General features: G+C 33.6%; 1 protein-coding gene across 1 annotated transcript in view; it reads right to left on the minus strand.

The window, feature by feature from the left end:
* Positions 1-2,822: 2,822 nt before the first annotated feature.
* LOC115220532 (tRNA (guanine-N(7)-)-methyltransferase non-catalytic subunit wdr4) overlaps positions 2,823-20,646 on the minus strand; it is an 828,070-nt gene continuing 810,246 nt past the window's right edge. Inside the window, exons 7-8 of the mRNA XM_036509937.1 lie at positions 4,152-4,236; positions 2,823-3,281 (exon numbers count right to left, since the gene is read on the minus strand). Coding sequence (XP_036365830.1) covers positions 3,094-3,281; positions 4,152-4,236 — 273 coding nt within the window. The 3' untranslated portion in view covers positions 2,823-3,093. The remainder of the gene's footprint in view (positions 3,282-4,151; positions 4,237-20,646) is intronic.

The raw sequence follows: 20,646 nt of genomic DNA on the forward strand, positions 1-20,646 counted from the left end.
TATACATATATATATACATACGTATATATATATACATATATATCTATATATATATATACATATATTAATACATATATATATTTATACATATATATATATATTAACACATACATATATACATATTTATACATATATATATACATACACATACATATATATACATTCATACATATATATATATATACATACATAGATACATATATATACATACATATATACATAGATACGTACATACATAGATATATACATATATATACATACACATACATACATAAGTATATATATATATATATATATTATATATATACATATGTATATATATATATACATACATACATATGTATATATATATATATATATAATACATGCATACATATGTATATATATATATATATATACATGCATACATATGTATATATATATACATACATACATACATATGTATATATATATATATATAAAATGCAGACGGCTAGCTGGATGGATTCTCTGAACTTTCAGAACAAGAGAGAAGGAGACACTGATGGTCCTATGGAAAACATTCGTCCTCAGCCGCTTGGACTACAGCTCCCATCTGTGGTCACCACACAATATAAAACTAACAGCAGAACTCGAAGCAATTCAGAGAAGCTACACAAAGAAAATCGTCTCAATGCAAATTATCAGCTACTGGGAAAGACTGAAGGTATTAAACCTCTTCTCCCTAGAGTGGAGGCAGGAGAGATATGCGGTGATATACATCTGGAAAATCCTGGAGGGTCTTGTCCCAAACTTTGGCATTCAAAGTTACCCCAACCGCAGAACGGGGCGCCACTGCATGGTGCCTAGGATTCCAACATCACCATCAAAATACAGGTCCAGATACTGCAACAGCTTGGGTTTCAGAGGACCACAGCTCTTTAACATCCTCCCTAAATGCCTAAGAGACTTACATGGTGTGGATGTGGGTTTCTTTAAAACTAAACTGGATCTCTTCTTGTTGGGAGTCCCAGATGAACCTACCTCACGACAGGAGACGGGGATGCGGGCAGCAGCATCGAACTCCCTTGTTGATCAAGTGCCACATATCAGAGGTGGGTTCACAAATTAGTGTAGCTCATTCAGCGGTGGTGCCCCAGCATGGCCGCGGCCTTAGTGTTAAAACATTTTTAAGGATTGAAGGATTTATATACATAGATATATATACATAAATATGTATATATATATATATATATAATATATATATATATTATATATATACATACATACATACATACTTACATAAATATGTATATATATATATATATATATATATATATATATACATATGTATATATTATATATATATATACATATGTATATATATAAACATGTAATATATACATATGTATATATATATATATAAACATGTAATATATACATATGTATATATATAAACATGTAATATATACATATGTATATATATATAAACATGTAATATATACATATGTATATATATAAACATGTAATATATATATATATATGTATGTATATATATACATACATATGTATGTATATATATATACATACATACATACATACGTATGTATATATATACATACATACATATATGTATATATTACATGTTTATATATATACATATGTATATATTACATGTTTATATATATACATATGTATATATTACATGTTTATATATATACATATGTATATATTACATGTTTATATATATACATATGTATATATTACATGTTTATATATATATATATATACATATGTATATATACATATATATATGTATATATACATATACACATATGCATATATACATATATGTTTATATATATACATATGTATATATTACATGTTTATATATATATATATATACATATGTATATATATGTATATATACATATATATATATGTATATATACATATACACATATGCATATATACATATACACATATGCATATATACATATATATATACACATATGCATATATACATACATATGTACACATATATATATATATACATACATATACATACATACATATATATACATACACATACATACATATATATATATACATACACATACTTATATATATATATATACACACATACATACATATACATACATACATATATATACATACACATACATATATATATATATACACACAATATATATTTATATACATATACATATGTATATATATCTATATTTATATACATGCATATATATATATACACATATATATATACATATGTATATACATACATACATGTCAATATATACATATACATACATACAATGGGCATCTTCCAGTATCCCTCTACCAAATCCACTCACAAATCCTTGGTTGGCCTGGGGCTATAGAAGAAGACATTTGCCCAAGGTGCCACACAGTGGGACTGAACTTGAAACTATATGGTTGCAGTACAAACTTCTCAACTACAAAAGCCTACACACATGTGTGTGTATGTGTGTGTATATATATATATGTATGTATATATATATATATATATATAGTGTGTGTGAGTGTATGTAGGTAAATACACACACACACTCACTGACTTATATACATTTACATACATGCATATCTATCTATATTCATATATATATATATATATATACATGCATACACCTTATACATAGAAAGTTTTTCATTCATCCCACATCTTCATCTTAAATGATTGGAAAAAAACCCCAAAAGATAAATTCTTTTTGCATTTCGGTGATTCCATTACAAAAAGGGCTGAACAATAAATAATACAATTAACCAGAAACTTATTCTCACTGTTGCAATTTATGATTATTAACAAAAAACAAAAGATTATAAGACAGAATCAGAACCCAACTTTTATTAGTCAAATACAATAAAATGTTGAACAGGAAATGGGAATCAGAGCAAAGTTAAATGGAAAATAAGGAAAAAGAAAAAGGGCCAAACATAGTTATTCCTTGTTATGTTTGGATTGAAACTAAAGATAGAAAAAGTACAAAATAAAAGTGGAAAATAAATGCATGATTAGACATGAAAGTTCTCTGTGTGACCAAAAGCTCTTTCACCTGTACCAAACATACTGGTAATATCTAAGAACTCTGTTGCTTATTCCATTTTGGCTACTTTAGCTGATGGTTCCTTTGCAGAGTCTTCAGACAGTTTCCCCTCTGATTGGCTTGGCTTTGGTTGCTGTTTCTTTTTCATCTGCTGCTCTTTCCGCTTCAGGTAATCAAGCGTATTATCAACTCGGCTTTTTGCTAAGGCTTTAGTCCAACACGGAACATCAAGAGACTCTGCATCCATTGAAGATATCAGGAAAAAAATAGAAAAAAAAAAAAAATCAGAACTCATAAAAATATGTTATTTCATGTGGTTGAGAATTACAATGGTACAATTTATTATGTAGAAATAATGTATTTCTTTCTGTTTTTTTCTACCCTAAAACCTTATTTTGGTTATCTGAGGAATTAAAAAAAAAGAACCCACAGATGTAGGGTTTAGGGATATTCTCGGTGGTTCCACCATCCAAAGTGGCTCTTAAATATAAAAATATTGTTTCTAAGAATTTATATAACACCTCAATGCAATGATGAGCTGAATTGAAATTCCTCAGAGCTTAAGTACAAACTGGTAAAAAAAAAAAAAAAAGGAAACAATCCCATTGATATTACCCTTAAAGAGAAGAGAAGAAACCAAAGCTGTTGTATTTTGGAATATGATGATAAACACAAAGACACTTTATAAATACTTTGATGATTTCTCTAAAAGGCTTCATTTAATTTAGCAGCACCAATTTTTCCCAAATTAACCATAGTCATCAGCACAGAATATATATTTGATGTTGATAAAACAGAAGAATGGGGAATAAATCAGAGGATTATGGTTCTGTTCCTCAACACAAACAGTTCTTGCTGTCAGTATATTGTTCTAAAGCAGTATCAAAACAAGGATTCTTGAAATCCAGGATAAACTAACAATTGTTCTGTTCCAAGGCTGAGAAAGTGAGGTTTTAGTTATCAAAAGGAATAGCAATCTCCAATCACAAGCTGACCGTTTTATTATGATGCCATAACAATTGGAGCAGCCACAGTATAACAATGCGCATTCTACTACAACAACAACAACAACAACAACGGTAACAACTAAAAGCATAACAAATATACCTTTAAAGAAATCCCAGTCTTCAGAGAGAGTTTTCTGAATCTGAAGAACTTCCTTTGACAGAGAACTGACTTCCAATTCTTTTATCTAAAATTTGAACAGAAATATAAAAAAAAAAAAGTCAAACATTTAAGAAATCAATCAATAATGGATCTTTGTTTTCACAAACATCAGACCACAGAAGGAGTTTAAATAGCTATGGGTTGTACAGAGAAGAGAGTCTATAAGACTGGTTAGTAAAGGAGTGGGAAAGTATAGGAATGGTGAAGAGTATAGGAATGGAAAGAATAGGAATGGATTGTATAGTTATGGTATAATATAAGAGTGGAATATATAAGGATGTGTCGTATATGAAGGAAGAGACTTAGAATAACAATAGAAAGTATAATCGTGAATAGATTGTGAAAATAATGTGGCTGGTTGGCAGGGATGATAGAGCATTGGTTAGACTGTCTTGTTTTAATTGTTCTGATTCTCAAATCACTGAGTTCAAATTCTGTCAAATCCAACTTTACTTTTCATCCTTTTTAAAAATTTTTTTGCAGTGTTTGTGGGGAGGGTGTGATAAGAAAAATGATCAATTGAGGATGATGGTTTGACAGAATCATTACATCAGACAGAATGCCTCACAGTAATAGTTCCAGCTCTTTGAATTCTGATGGCAAACACTACAAGGACAATGGTGTCAAGCTATTGCAACCGTTGTCTTTTGTCTGATCAACATTGGCGGCATGGCTAGGTCTTCCTTACCAAAGTTTGCATCTTAGAGAGGAACTTTCTCATTACAGAAATTTATACTCTGACATGAATGACAATGTTTTTATGTTGAGAAAATATTGGGTTGTTAGATAAACTCATTAATTCATTATTTCATTTATTTTAATTCTTCCCAATGTTATTTAGAGAAGGCACATGGCTTAGTGGTCAGGGTATTTGTCTCATGATCACAAAGTCATGAGATTGATTCCTGGTGGCATATTGTGTTCTTGAGCAAGGCACTTTATTTCACGTGGCCCCAATTCAGTCAGCTAGAAAAAATGAGTTATACCTGTGATTCAAAGGGCCAGCCTTGTCACATTGTGTGTCAAGTTGAATCTCTTTAAGAACTGCATTAAGTTTATGCATGTCTGTGGAGTGCTCAGCCACTTATATGTTAATTTCACGAGTAGACTGTTCAGTAGATAGGATCAATTGGAACCCTCGTTGTTGTAACTGACGGAGTTTCTTTTTCCAATGTTATTTGAATTAACACAAAATAATATTTTTATTGCAGCGTGGAAGGTGTTTGTAAGCCATTTAAGAAACACACAAAAGCCGTTCGATTCACTTCAACATTTAAGTTTAATTTGCCAAAATATTTTTGCCACTTTAAGACCGCGACCTGTTCACTGACAAAAATCCGTGCTGGATCTCAATTTTGTCAGTGAACAGGTCGCGGATTTTAGCGACAAAAATATTTTGACAAATTAAACTTAAATGTTGAAGTGAATCGAACGGCTTTTGTGTGTTTCTTAAATGGCTTACAAACACCTTCCATGCTGCAATGGTTTTCGTTTCAGCACACGATCTCAGATCAAGTTACTTGCTATGCGAGTACATCTCCGAAATATTTTTATTGCAGTGTTTTATTGTGTTATTTGTAGCTCTATTTTTTCCTACACAACTTTTGTCAATCATTCTTGAAATTAGAATAAATTTTACCTTTTTTCCAGACATTTGACAATGGAGAGCCAAGCAGACAAAAAAAGCAAAAAAGCAAAAAAAACAAAAAAACAAATTTATCTCATGACAACCAAGTAAGATCAAAAATTTTCGCCAGACTTGTAGTTGTCTTCAGAATTTCAGGAGTAAGGTAGATTGTATAGTTTAATATGGAGTGGATAAGCATGCACTCAATCACACACGCACACACAGACACAAGCAAAAACCACTGATTTCATTAATCTAAGTGATAAAATAGAAAGTTGTTGGTTGAAGTCAAACTTTATTTTCTTAGATTACTAATCTAATACTGAATTTATGTCACACGAAATAACAATTTTCAAAGTTAACAGTCAACTTCTTCACTTTTCAACAATAAGATTAAATCCATTTCAAACAGAAAACATTGAGTGTGTGTGTGTGTGTGTGTGTGTATTCGTTACTAGCAATGACAGTAATATTAGTTCAAGCTAGCAACCAATATGTCACATTAAAAGAATATATACAGTTGAAAGCCTTCTAAACTGCAGTATTTATATCAAGAAAGCATCTCTTTTTAATGTATAGCGTTAAAAAAAAGACAGAAATATATCAGCTGATCTGGTGTCATATAAAAAGCACTCATTGCACTCTATAAAGTGGTTGGCATTAGGAAGGGCATCCTTGTGTGGACCCTGACCATACCAGCTGCAGTCATACTGTCCAACCCATGCCAGCATAGAAAATGGACATTAAACGATGAATCTATAAGAGAAGATCTCTTGAGATGAATAGTATATTTGACTTTCAGTCGTGTATATATGTGTGTGTGTGTATGTGCGTGTGTATATCTTTATACATAAAAGTAAGGTTGTGTGCTGTCTGTCTCCTACGATTTAGATTCCTAACTACTCCCACATTTTGCAGTGCAGTTTAACCAAAATCGGGTATCTTATAGTCGTGATTCATATCGAGCCCTTCTGGGTATTAGCACGCGTCTACGATGAGTCTACGATTTAAAAAAAAAATTACCATCAATTTTTCCTATTTTTAATGCATTTTTGGCATATATAAGGGAAGTAACTCTCTAAAAATTTATTATTAAATCTCAGAACGTAAAAAGCTACAGTAACACCCCCCCCCTTTGTGGTTAGCCATATTGAGATGGCTATTATACTTTACATCTCTAAATATGCTTATATAGTTATTTCCCTTACAGACCTGTGCAACGCCGGGCGATACTGCTAGTATATATATATATATGTGTGTGTATGTATATATATATGTATGTAAGTATGTATGTATGTATGCTTTGAGTATGATATACAGTCAAAGTCCATAAAATAAGTACCAGCTGAGCACTGGGGTTAATGTAATCGACTTAACACCTCCCCTGAAAATTCTGGCTTTGTGCCAAAATTTAAGACTGGTATATCATCATAATTGTAATAACATCCACTTTCCATGCTTGCATAAATCTGACAGAGTTCATTGAAGCAGGTTTTCTACACCCAGATGACCTTCCTGGTAACCAACCCTCACCTGTTTCACAGTAAGGTAGTATTTCACCTTAGCCAAACATGTTTTCATGGAAGATTGGAAACAAAAGATTGGAATCATTGCTTGTATGACAATGGCATTCATTTACAACTATCATAGGAGGGAGACACACCAACTTACATCCTCCAACAGACTGGCATCTCCTCCATTGGGGGAATATATATGCCAAAGAATCTAGGAAACTGGCTTTAAAAGCCTATGGCTTGCGATGGTACCTTTATTATATATATATATACTTATACATATACATACATACATACATACATATATATATACGAAGGTGTGTAATACTATTTTGTTTAGGATAGGTATAATTACCAACACAGGAACATGTATCATACATCAAAATAAAGCTGGTCCTCTGTGGATCACATCCCTACTTCTCAACATAGTCACTGTTTCTCTCAATAGCAATGTTTTAGAGTGGATTCACCTCCATGAGTGCTGCTATGGGGCACTGGCACAAGACTCTTGCAGGTTGTCCCCTTCATCAGCAGCAGTGGCAAGTGGAGGCGTAATGGCCCAATGGTTAGGGCAGCAGACTTGTGGTCGGAAGATCGCGGTTTCGATTCCCAGACTAGGCATTGTGTGTGTTTATTGAGCGAAAACACCTAAAGCTCCACGAAGCTCCGGCAGGGGGTAGTGGCGACCCCTGTTGTACTCTTTCGCTCCAACTTTCTCTCACTCTTTCTTCCTGTTTCTTGTCCCCGACTTCCTACACATCCGCTGAGCCTGGATGCACATTCATCCATCCGTCGATGCTCTCAGTGTTAGGGGTTGACCTGCTTTCTCTTCTGCGGGTCTTACGAATAGCAAAGGACCACGTTTTGGACTTCTCCCATCTTGTGAGCTCTGGGACGAAGACCGTTCGCTCAACAGCAACAGCAACAGCAGCAGTGGCATTAACATTTCTGGAGGATGGGTCTTCTTGAGGGCAGCAAGGCATCAGGTATTTTGGTCCTTTGTCATCTCCTCCATAAGGTTCAGTATCCTGAGGTTGTCCTTCAATATTTTATTCCATGTCTTCCTGGGTCTCCCTCTTCCACAAGTTCCATCCACTCTGAGTGACTGGCACTTCTTTATGCAGCTGTCCATATCCATCCTCATTACATGACCAAACCAGCACAGTTACCTGTCTTGCACTCTGCATCTAATTCCTCTTATGCCTAACTTTTCTCTCAGCGCACTTTGCACTCTGTTGCACTTACATTACGCATCCAGCAGAACATACCACCAGCCTCTTTCCTCTCTATATATACATACACATATATATTTATGTATGTTTTATTTAAATGGAATAAAAGTGAAATACACATTTGAAATACGTTTACTGAATGTTTTACAGATCAATAAAAAAAGTTTACAAGTAAAATTGTAGTGGAAAAGAGAAAAAAAATGTTCTTTTCTGTTTTTAATAAATTCATTTATCAAAGTTTAGTTTCAAAGAGGTTTCCTGTAAACTAGAGAGAGGGAGAGAGTGCAGTGTGGATTGTTATATTATGATTATGAATGTCAATATGTAATGAAAAGCCAACGGACAAAGGAGAAAGGAGAAGGATCTAAAATGAATGGAAATGCGTAAGAAAAATAGCGATGTACACTCACTAATCATTAATATATACATACAGGTAAGTCCTTAAATGAGCATGCATACACACGGAATTACACACACCTATATCTATATATCTATCTATATATAATCTGTATAGTTATGTGTATATATATATATATATATACACATGTATGTGTGTATGTATGTTTATATATATAAAATATTTATGTATATACATATAGATAAACGCATAGATATAGACACATGTATGTGAATGCTTATGATGTATGTAATACAAAAAAAAACTGAGAATACATATATGTTCATACACTGAGAAACACAACAAAAACATGAAAATACCCCAAAAACATAGTCTTTACAGAGACATTTGCTCATCACATCCGTCTACAATTCTTCACACACACACACACACACACACAAAAACATAAGCACATACACAAACAAACACAAATCTGCAATAAGTACCATTGTCTTTTCATCAAGAAACCAGCTCAACAAGGGAAGCATTCCACTTGTCCATAATTTTCACTTTCTTAAAACCCATTGATAGTTGAAAACAGAAACGCTAACAAAAAACTACGAGGAAAAACCACACAAAATCTTCTTTAAACGCTGGTGATTCAGGTTCCATGCTGGTTGTGTTATTTGTAACAAAGGGTCTTTCACCACAGACTCCATTGTTGTGTAAGAAACTCCTCTTCAACTGCCTACTTAAGTGTCTGGTTTATAGGTGTGTTTTTCTTGTCGGTTTGTGTGCGGGTTTTTAATATATATATACATATATGTGTGTGTGTGTATATATATATATAAGTATATATATGTGTGTGTGTGTGTGTATGTATTTATGTATTTATGTATATATATATATATATATGCAGACACACACACATATCTATTTATGTATATACATAAATATACATGTATATATATGTATGTTTATATACATGTATTTGTGTGTGTGTATGTATTACTTTTTCATGTTTATGCTATACCATGACAAGCTTACTACTTTGAAACAAGACCTGAAGATTCTAGAATTTTTCAAAATAGTCAAAAAAAAATTAAAAGTTAATAAACCAACAACAACAACTACAAAACACAAAGAAAGTAACAACAACAACAACAATAATAATTAAAGAAAATCAAACATCCACAACAGACAAGAGAAAATTTTAAAAAAGCAAGACAAAAGGCCCAAGGCATTTTTAATTGACGATCTGACATAATGCTACCTGAATTAAGCACATGTCAGAAGTAAGGACTTGGTGAATTTTCTATGTCCACTTCACCAATAAAAATAATAACATATACTTCATCCTGCATGTACCTGCCTTGTCTTTGCTGGGTATTTATATTTTTACAATGACAATTCACCAGCCACTTGGCACACACTGCATGAAAATGTCAAGGCCATTCTTTGGCCCACTTGACGCACATTGAATAGGTTAGTAGTAGACATTTATCTATCAGTAATTGGAATTATGAGATAAGATTTTAAAAGACAGCAATGAAAAGAATAAGAAGAAACGTGCAAGAGAGAAGAAGAAGAAGAAGAAAAAGAAGAAGAAGAAGGACATGAGGAAGAAAGAGAAAGAGATGCTACCATGTTTAAGTGTCCAAGCGAGGAGCATTTCAAAAACAAATGACTTAAGGCTATTCTCTGCTAAATCATTGTTTCTTTTCATGTGATAGAGTAAATTACACACAGAGACACACACACACACGCACATAGACACAAGTATACACATACATACACAACCAGGAAAGCATATAGATCCATGAATATGTATACACGAGTATACAGCTTATGCATACATACATACATACATACATACATACATATATATATATATATATATACATACACACCAACATATATGCATACACAGTTGCACACATATCTATGCAAAGGCATTCACACATATACACATGCATACACAAACACACAAATATAAACACACAAGCAGAAAGATATCAAGATTCAGGAAAATGTATGCTAGTATATACACACTCATATTCGCAAAATACATATACATATAGTGTGTGTGTATATACACACACACATGCATACAGGTAGTTGATAAATGCCAACGAACAAACTCTCGGCCCTTGAGTCACTCTGTTGCTTCTGCTAAATATTAATATCTTTCTCTCTGGATACACACACACATACATATATATACATACATACATATACATACATAAATATATATATATATATATATATATTATATATATATATATATACATACATATATATATACATACATACATACATATATATATGGAGTGGTTGGCGATAGGAAGGGCATCCAGACGTAGAAACACTGCCAGATCTGACTGGGCCTGATGAAGCCTTCCAGCTTCACAGACCCCAGTTGAACCGTCCAACCCATGCTAGCATGGAAAACGGACGCTAAATGATGATGATGATGATGATATATATATATATATATTATATATATATATACATACACATGCAGAGGTGTACACCTATTCTTTTACTTGTTTTAGTCATTTAACTGGTGCCATGCTGGAGCACCACTTTTTAGTCAAAGAAATTGACCACAGGACTTATTCTTTGTACTTATTCTATTGGTCTCTTTTGCTGGATTGTTAAGTTACAGGCATGTAAACGCACCAACACTGGTTGTCAAGCGATAGAGGTGGGGGCACAAACACAGATACAAAGGCATACACATAAGTATATACACACATATATATATATATGCAACAGACTCCTTTCAGTTTCCGTCTGCCAAATCCACTCACAAGACTTTGGTCAGCCTGAGGCAAAAATAGCGGCACTTGCACAAGTTGCCACAGAGTTGAACTGAACCTAGAACCATGGGGTTGGGAAGCAAGCTTCTTACCACACAGCCATGCCTGCACCTATTCATAATATACACACACATATATATATATATGTGTGTGTGAATACATATATACACAAACAAACGCATATTCACATGTGTGCAAAGATACACACACATAGACAGAATTCTACACACACACATGCATACATACATACATACATTTCACACATATACACACCTTTACAGATGAACATCACACAACTAAAACTGGCTTTTGCACACACTCCACCATGACCACCACCACTGCCACCATATGTAAGAAAATGAATAACAATAACAACTGCCACCACCACAACAACAACCTCAGCAATAATGTTTCAAGAATATTTCTTTCTTTACCCAATTCTTTTCCCTGTTTTGTTACCATTTGAAATTCTTCATAAGAACCTACCCCCAGCTCTAAGAAAAGAAAGTTAATTCTTTAAATGAAACATTGAAGTGATAGAAAGACAGACAGATTGATAGAAAGATGGATTGATAGATAGATAGACAGATAGCTTTATGGATAGATAGATGGATTGATAGGCAGATAGATAGATACATAGATAGATGGATGGATGGATTGACAGACAGACAGACAGACAGACAGACAGACAGACAGATAGATAGATGGATAAATAGATGGATTGATAGACAAAAAAATAGATAGATAGATTGATTGATAGACAGATAGACAGATAGATAGATGGATAAATAGATGGATTGATAGATAGATAGATAGATAGATAGATAGATAGATAGATAGATAGATAGATAGATGGATGGATAGAGGGATGGTTTGATAGACAGATGGATAGATAGATGGATGGATAGAGGGATGGATTGATAGATAGATGGATAGCAGGCACTCCAGCAGGTAGATAGATAGATAGATGGATTGATAAACAGACATCATCATCATTTCTATCACCATCATCACATTATCATCCACCTCCCACCCCCATCATCATCTCCACCATAATCCTCATAATCTTCAAATCCCTCAGAAGTCAATTTTTACCATTCTTTTTCTGTTTTTTTCAGTCGAAGAAGATGAATTGGTGGAATGGTTAGAACATTGAATGGAATATCTTAGGGTGATATTTGTTTTGATACTATGAGAACTGAGTTCAAATCTCCCCTTAGACTACCATTATAGCGATGTAACCTGTTTTGGATGGAATAATATAAAAGAATAAAACTCAAAGAGGCACCAAACATCAAAGAGTTTATGTTGTTATTGACGGAGATTGATAGATGTTGATGATGCTGGTGGTGGTGATGATGATGATGGTGATATTGGTGGTAGTAGTGGTGGTGATGATGATGATGATCATGGTACTGATGACGGTGATAAAAGTGAGGATGATGGTGGTGATGAAGCTGATGATGACGATGACAACAACAACAAACTACAATTATTTTGGAAAGAGGGAATATATATATGTGTGTTTGTGTGTATCGTTGCTGTTATGCAAAAGTGTCGTAAGTCCAAAACATTGCTTTTCAAGAAAACGAAAAAATAGTTTCACCATTCCATTTGCTTTTACATTAGCAACAGTTTCACCTTAACAATAATACTTTGTTGGGGCATAAAATGGTAATTCCATGCATGGATGACATCTTGAGTCGAAAATATTTTTACAAAACTGTCCTATATGGGACTTACTACACTTTTGAAAAATGCTGAACCGTTGTACTACACTTTGTCAATTTTTATATCTTGGCATCTGAAGCAGCTGGAGATACGATAGTTTTACCAAAAGTACCCACTATTGCAAACAAAATTAAATATTGAAAAAGAATGCATTTGGCCAAATTTGGACATACGACAGTTTAACATACTCTTTACTCTTTTACTTGTTTCAGTCATTTGACTGCAGCCATGCTGGAGCACCGCCTTTAATCGAGCAAATCGACCCCGGGACTTATTCTTTGTAAGCCCAGTACTTATTCTATCGGTCTCTTTTGCTGAACCGCTAAGTGACGGGGACGTAAACACACCAGCATCGGTTGTCAAGCAATGCTAGGGGGACAAACACAGACACACAAACACACACACACATACATATATATATATATACATATGTACATATATACGACAGGCTTCTTTCAGTTTCCGTCTACCAAATCCACTCACAAGGCATTGGTCGGCCCGGGGCTATAACAGAAGACACTTGCCCAAGATGCCATGCAGTGGAACCATGTGGTTGGTTAGCAAGCTACTTACCACACAGCCACTCCTGCGCCTAATATAACATAATAGCAACAATACACACATAGACACATATGTATATAAATAGGATGATCATCATGGGTGAAACACTTTCCATAATAAGTAGACCTGGGGTTTAACTTTAGCAACAACAATGTCATCAGATGAATATGCAGAAGAAAGCGGGGGGGGGGAGAAAAAGAGAGGATGAAAAGAAATTAAGAAAACAAGATATATATATATATATATAAAAAAAACATGAAGTATGAGCAACACCAATGGTGGATTAATGAGTTCTTATTTACCAGTTCTACTTCCCCACATCATTTCTAGCTTCAAAACGAGATTTACAAGTTCTGATATGAGAGAAATAGAAATATTTCCATGTAATAATTCCAGAAGCAGGCATCATGCTATGGGGAGGTAAAGTTGCCAAATCAATAGCTTATGGAATTTCAGAGACCATATCTTTAAGAATTATTGCCATTGATCCTTTTTCTACTGATAATTGAATAATTAAACAAAAGAAACTAAACAACAACACAAAAAAATATTTTAAAAAATAAAAGAAGAACTATATTTAAACTGATTAAAAATTAGTTTAACCGAAAGGTGTTATTCGGCAATTTAAAGACTTGATATTTCCATGTTCATGATTTCTCTACCGCATTTTTTTTTTCTTGTTATTTTCTTTTTGGAATGTGTCAAGTTATCAATAAAGAATTATTGATCTATTGATCAGTTATCTGATTTAAGAATCATAGTTGTTGTTCTTCTTGAGTTTTTTTTAAAGTTTATTTCATATATGTGTGTGTGTGTATATATATATATATATATTTATATATATATACACACAAATGCATTTATGTTTATATATACATATGTTTGTGCATATTTGTATATATATATATATGTAAATATATATGTAAATATATATGCGTGTGTTATATATATATATATATATATATATATATATATATATATTATATATATATATATATAATATATATATTACTTACAACACATGCATATATATACATACATATATATATATACACACACATACATATATACATACACACATATATGCATGTGTATATATATACACACAAGTAGCCAGTTATTGTATATTTTATAATGGAAATGCTTCAACACTTATATAACAGCAGGAAGAGGAGGGGGGGATTGATGTGGAATATTCCTCTGACATTGGTGATGTGTAGATATGAAACAATGCAATATAAAGATTGTGGCTGTGGTGTGTGTGTGTATATATATATATATGTATGTATGTATGTATGTATTGTATGTATGTAGTATGTATGTGTGTATGTGTGTATGTATGTATGTATGTATGTATGTGTATATAAGCACAGGTGTGGCTGTGTGGTTAAGATGTTTGTTAAGCAGCCATGTGGTTTTGGGTTCAGTTCCAATGTGTATCATCTTGGACAAGTGTCTTTTCCTACAGTGTCATCCCTGGTTGACCAAAGCCTTTTGAGCACATTTGGTGGGCAGAAATGGGAAGACTGTAAATGTGTGTGTGTTTGTGTGTGTGTGTGAGAGAGAGAGAGAGAGAGAGAGAGAGAGAGAGAGAGAGAGAGAGACAGAGACAGAGAGGGAGGTAAAGAGAGAGAGACAGACAGACAGAGAGGTAAAAGAGGGGATGAGGACGAGAGGAGAGAGGTTAAGAGAGAGAGAGGAGAGAGAGAGGGACAGAGCAGAGAGGAGGTAAAGAGAGAGAGAGGACAGACAGAGAGGAGAAGAGAGAGAGAGAGAGAGACAGACAGGCGAGAGGTAAAGAGAGAGAGAGAGAGAGACAGACAGAGAGAGACAGAGAGGTAAAGAGAGAGAGAGAGAGAGAGAGAGAGAGAGACAGAGACAGAGAGGGAGGTAAAGAGAGAGAGACAGACAGACAGAGAGGTAAAGAGAGAGAGAGACAGACAGACAGGCAGAGAGGTAAAGAGAGAGAGACAGACAGACAGACAGAGAGGTGTGTATGTTTGTGTGCTTGTTTATAGATTGACAAGCAACCAACAGAGAGAAAGGGGAAGAAAGAGAGAGGAAGAGGGGGAAAGAGAGAAAAGTGTGGAAGAAAAGAGAGAGAGAGAAGAGGAGGGACACTGAATGAGGGGTGAGTGAGGGGAGAGAGAGGAGGGTAGGAGACAGGAGGAGAGATAGCGAGGGAGGAGGGGGATAGAGAGATTATAAAATGTGAAGAGAATTATGAAGATTATTATAAAAAAAAATTGAAACAATTAACTCTCTCAGGAATTGAACCCACAACTTACTGTACAAATAGAATGTTGTCTATCTAGCTGTTTCTATATTTGAGAAGAAAATAACTGCATGTAATGAAGCACATATGGAGGCATTTATTCCTGCCAATGGTATCTCATTACACTTGTGATGAAATATCATCAAACATCAAAGAACTACTGTCAAAATCTGTTTGATTTACATGCCAAAAAAAGTGTACAGACCATTCCTGAAGTCACTTTATAAATAGCCTGAATTTTGACCGCTCTGTAGAGATTGGCTTGAGATGTGACAGAAATTCATGTCTCGTGGCATTGCGATTTTGTGACAAATCTTAATGTGTCTTTTAATTTTTTCCTCCCCATTTTCTCTGTGATACATCAAATGAGAAACAAGAGGAATCTCACTTATAATTCAATGTGGACTTAAGTTTTAAAAAAAAACACAAGGATAGTGTTTCAAGATTCAACCCCAGAGATTACTAATCTATGAAAAAATATCTAACAGAACAAACCTGTGGGCGAATCAATAAGTAATCAGTTGCATCTGCTAGAAATAGCAGCAAAATTTCACTGCATATCACATCGAGTCACCATTATTATTATTATAATGTTCACTTTTTCATGCTTGCATGGGTTACACTGAGTTTATTAAGGTAAATTTTCTACAGCAGGGTGCTTTTCCTGTTGCCAACCCTCACTTGATTCCAGGCAAAATAATATTTCCTCGTGACCAGACATGTTTTTGCAATATATTGGAAATGAACGACACTTCTTGTATGACAGTGACGGTCATTTGCATCTACCACATGAGACCAAGACAAGGAAACACAAACCTACACACACATGTGTACACATATACCAACATATATATTAAAATTGAGAAATCTGCATAAGGTGGAAGCAGATGTCCTCAAAAAGAAACCAGACATCCTCCTCTCCCACAATACCAGATGAACCAACAGCCTGGCATGAGGTGCAGACGAGGGTAGCAGAATCAAACTCCCTTACACATCAAATGGGCCAACAACTGGGACAAAGGTACATTTAGGAGTGGGGATGTGAAACACCCCAGATTGAGGATATCAACAAGGCCATGGTGATGCTCCAGCATGACCATAGCTGCATGGCTGAAATGAGTAAAAAGAATAAGAAATATATATGACTTTAAAAGTCCCTCCTAGCGTGCAGCATCTATGTGTAATGGTGCCCTCTATATAATATAATTAAATATTTTCAAGTTGAAAAAATTTACAGATTTTTTCTCTTATGAGGTTTTTTCATGCTAACTACTTGATAATTTCTTATGAAGATTTTATCCTATTTAAAAAAAATATATATATATATACACACACATATATATATATACTCTTTACTCTTTTACTTGTTTCAGTCATTTGACTGCGGCCATGCTGGAGCAACACCTTTAATCGAGCAACTCGACCTCGGGACTTATTCTTTGTAAGCCCAGTACTTATTCTATTGGTCTGTTTTGCCGAACTGCTAAGTAACGGGGACATAAACACACCAGCATCGGTTGTCAAGCAATGCTAGGGGGACAAACACAGACACACAAACACACACATACACATATATATATATACATATATACGACGGGCTTCTTTCAGTTTCCGCCTACCAAATCCACTCACAAGGCTTTGGTCGGCCCAAGGCTATAGTAGAAGACATGCCCAAGATGCCACGCAGTGGGACTGAACCCGGAACCATGTGGTTGGTAAACAAGCTACTTACCACACACCCACTCCTGCATAGAGGCTTTAGTAGAAGACACTTGCCCAAGGTGCCACACTGTGGAACTGAAACTGGAACCATGTGGTTGGTACGCAAGCTACTTACCACACAGCCACACCTGCTTAATGGCATTTCTCCAGGTAAGCTGGCAGAATTGGCAGTTCACTGGGCAAAATCTTTAGCACCATTTTGTTCATTTTTACATTCCAGTTGCTACAAGGTTGACTTAGCCTTTCATTCTTCTAGGGTAAATAAAATAAGTACCTATTTCTTTATTACCCACAAGGGGCTAAACATAGAGGGGACAAACAAGGACAGACATAGGTATTAAATCGATTATATTGACCCCAGTGCGTAACTGGTACTTAATTTATCGACCCCGAAAGGATGAAAGGCAAAGTTGACCTCGGCGGAATTGGAACTCAGAATGTAATGACAGACGAAATACGGCTACGCATTTCGCCCAGCGTGCTCACGTTTCTGCCAGCTCGCCACCTTATAAAATAAGTACCGGCTGCATACTGGGGTCGATGTAGCAGAGAGATTTATTATCATTGTTGTTATTAGTAGTAGTACTAATAGTCACAAATAGCTTGTTTTGGAATTAAAATCATACCAACATCAATTTTTGTCCTTCATCCTGACAGGCTAATTAAGATTAAATACCAGTTAGATATTGGGATTAATTTGATTGACTAATTACTTACTACTCCCCCGGCACCAAATTTCTGTCCTTGTGCCTACTTCGGAAACGGTTATTAGCTTGTATATTCTTCAGAATATGACCAAAGCAAAGTTAGAGAACTCAACACTGTAACTGAAATATAATGGTTGGCACGAAGATCTTGCGAGAGGGAAACATATTTTATTTCATTTTTTTGAGATAATTTAAAGTATTAAGTTTGTTATTGTTTAACTGGTTGCTTTAGTCTTTTGATTAAGAACCTAAACACATGTACATAAACACATAAACACATATATATACATACAAGTGTATGTGTATATATATATATATATATATATATGTATATATATATGTATATATAATATATATATATGTATATATATATATATATATGTATATATATATATATATGTATATATATATATATAATATATATATGTATATATATATATATATATGCATATATATATATATATATGTATATATATATATATATATATATATATATTTTTATATATATAATTATATAAATATATATACATATATATATGTCTGTTATGTGGTGCTCTGCTTGTTCCAGTTAATTTAATAAATCCATCATGTTTGTCCTTTCGAATTTAATTAGACATCCTAATCCTGTATAATCTAATTAAGGCTCTTTGTGTCCCTAGAATTTAATTAAATCTCCTCGTCGTTCTACATAATTTAAAGCCACCTTGTCCTTTAGAATTTAATTAGATCATGCAGTTCTGCATAACTTACATAAACTTGCATATGATCTCTGAATATAATTAATTATAAACAGAACAGAACAGTATATATATAATATATATATATTATATATATATATACACACACACATACACATGCATATATATATATATATATATAATATACACACACACATATATATATATATATGCATGAAAATATGTATGTGCGGCATATATATAATTATGTATGCTGTATGTGTGAGTGTGTGTGTATATATATATGTGAGTATATATATATTGTAGATATTTTTTATTATTTTCCTTAAACAAAAAAAAAACATTACACGACAAAATACAAAGACAATCTTTAGAGTATTGTGTTATAAATTTGTCTTTAAGACAGGGCAATAATTAGGTTAAAATTTACAGTTATGTGTCTATAGACAAGCCTATAGTAATTGTCAAGCCCATAGCCCTTTAAGCTATCACTTTATTTTGACAGTTTTAACTACGAGTAAAAATCTGACGGAAAGAAATAATTTTTTTCAAAAAATTTTTTCCTTTTTATTATTTTGATATGTTAGTACAATTCAATTTTAATTTGAATCACTTCTTTTTTATTTTAATTTGGATTGTTTACAAGGGTGATGATGCTGAGAATGATAGTAATGATGATGATGATAATGATGATGGTGGTGGTGGTGATTATGATATTAACACTAATAGATTAAGTGTGATGAACACCTCCAGTCTTAGCTGCAAAATTAAATGTTAGTATGGAGAATACATTCGCAGACATGTACACACACACACACACAAACACACACATACACACACAAATGCATATGCATACATACATGTATGCACATGTTCACAGTCACAGAAATGTATACATGTGAAAAAACCTTGACAGAAGGTTCTTAATTCATTAATGTAGCGATAGACAAAGAATGGACTTTAAGGTGGAGCCGAACCTTACAAAGATGACAAAGTGATTTGGTGTTTTGCAGTTATCAAAACACAAATATGTATTCTATGACTCATAACCATACTCAAACCCCTCCCACACCCCACTTTTCTCTCTAAAGACTTTTGGTCAAATATTCACATATCCATCCAAATTTACAATATTTGCTTAAAAACCAATTCGACTGAGCAAGTCACTCAGTATTCTATGGTGAACAATACAACTGAGTCGTGGCAAAT

Source organism: Octopus sinensis, linkage group LG16 (genome assembly GCF_006345805.1).
Source record: "Octopus sinensis linkage group LG16, ASM634580v1, whole genome shotgun sequence".
Taxonomy (NCBI): Eukaryota; Metazoa; Mollusca; class Cephalopoda; order Octopoda; family Octopodidae; genus Octopus; species Octopus sinensis.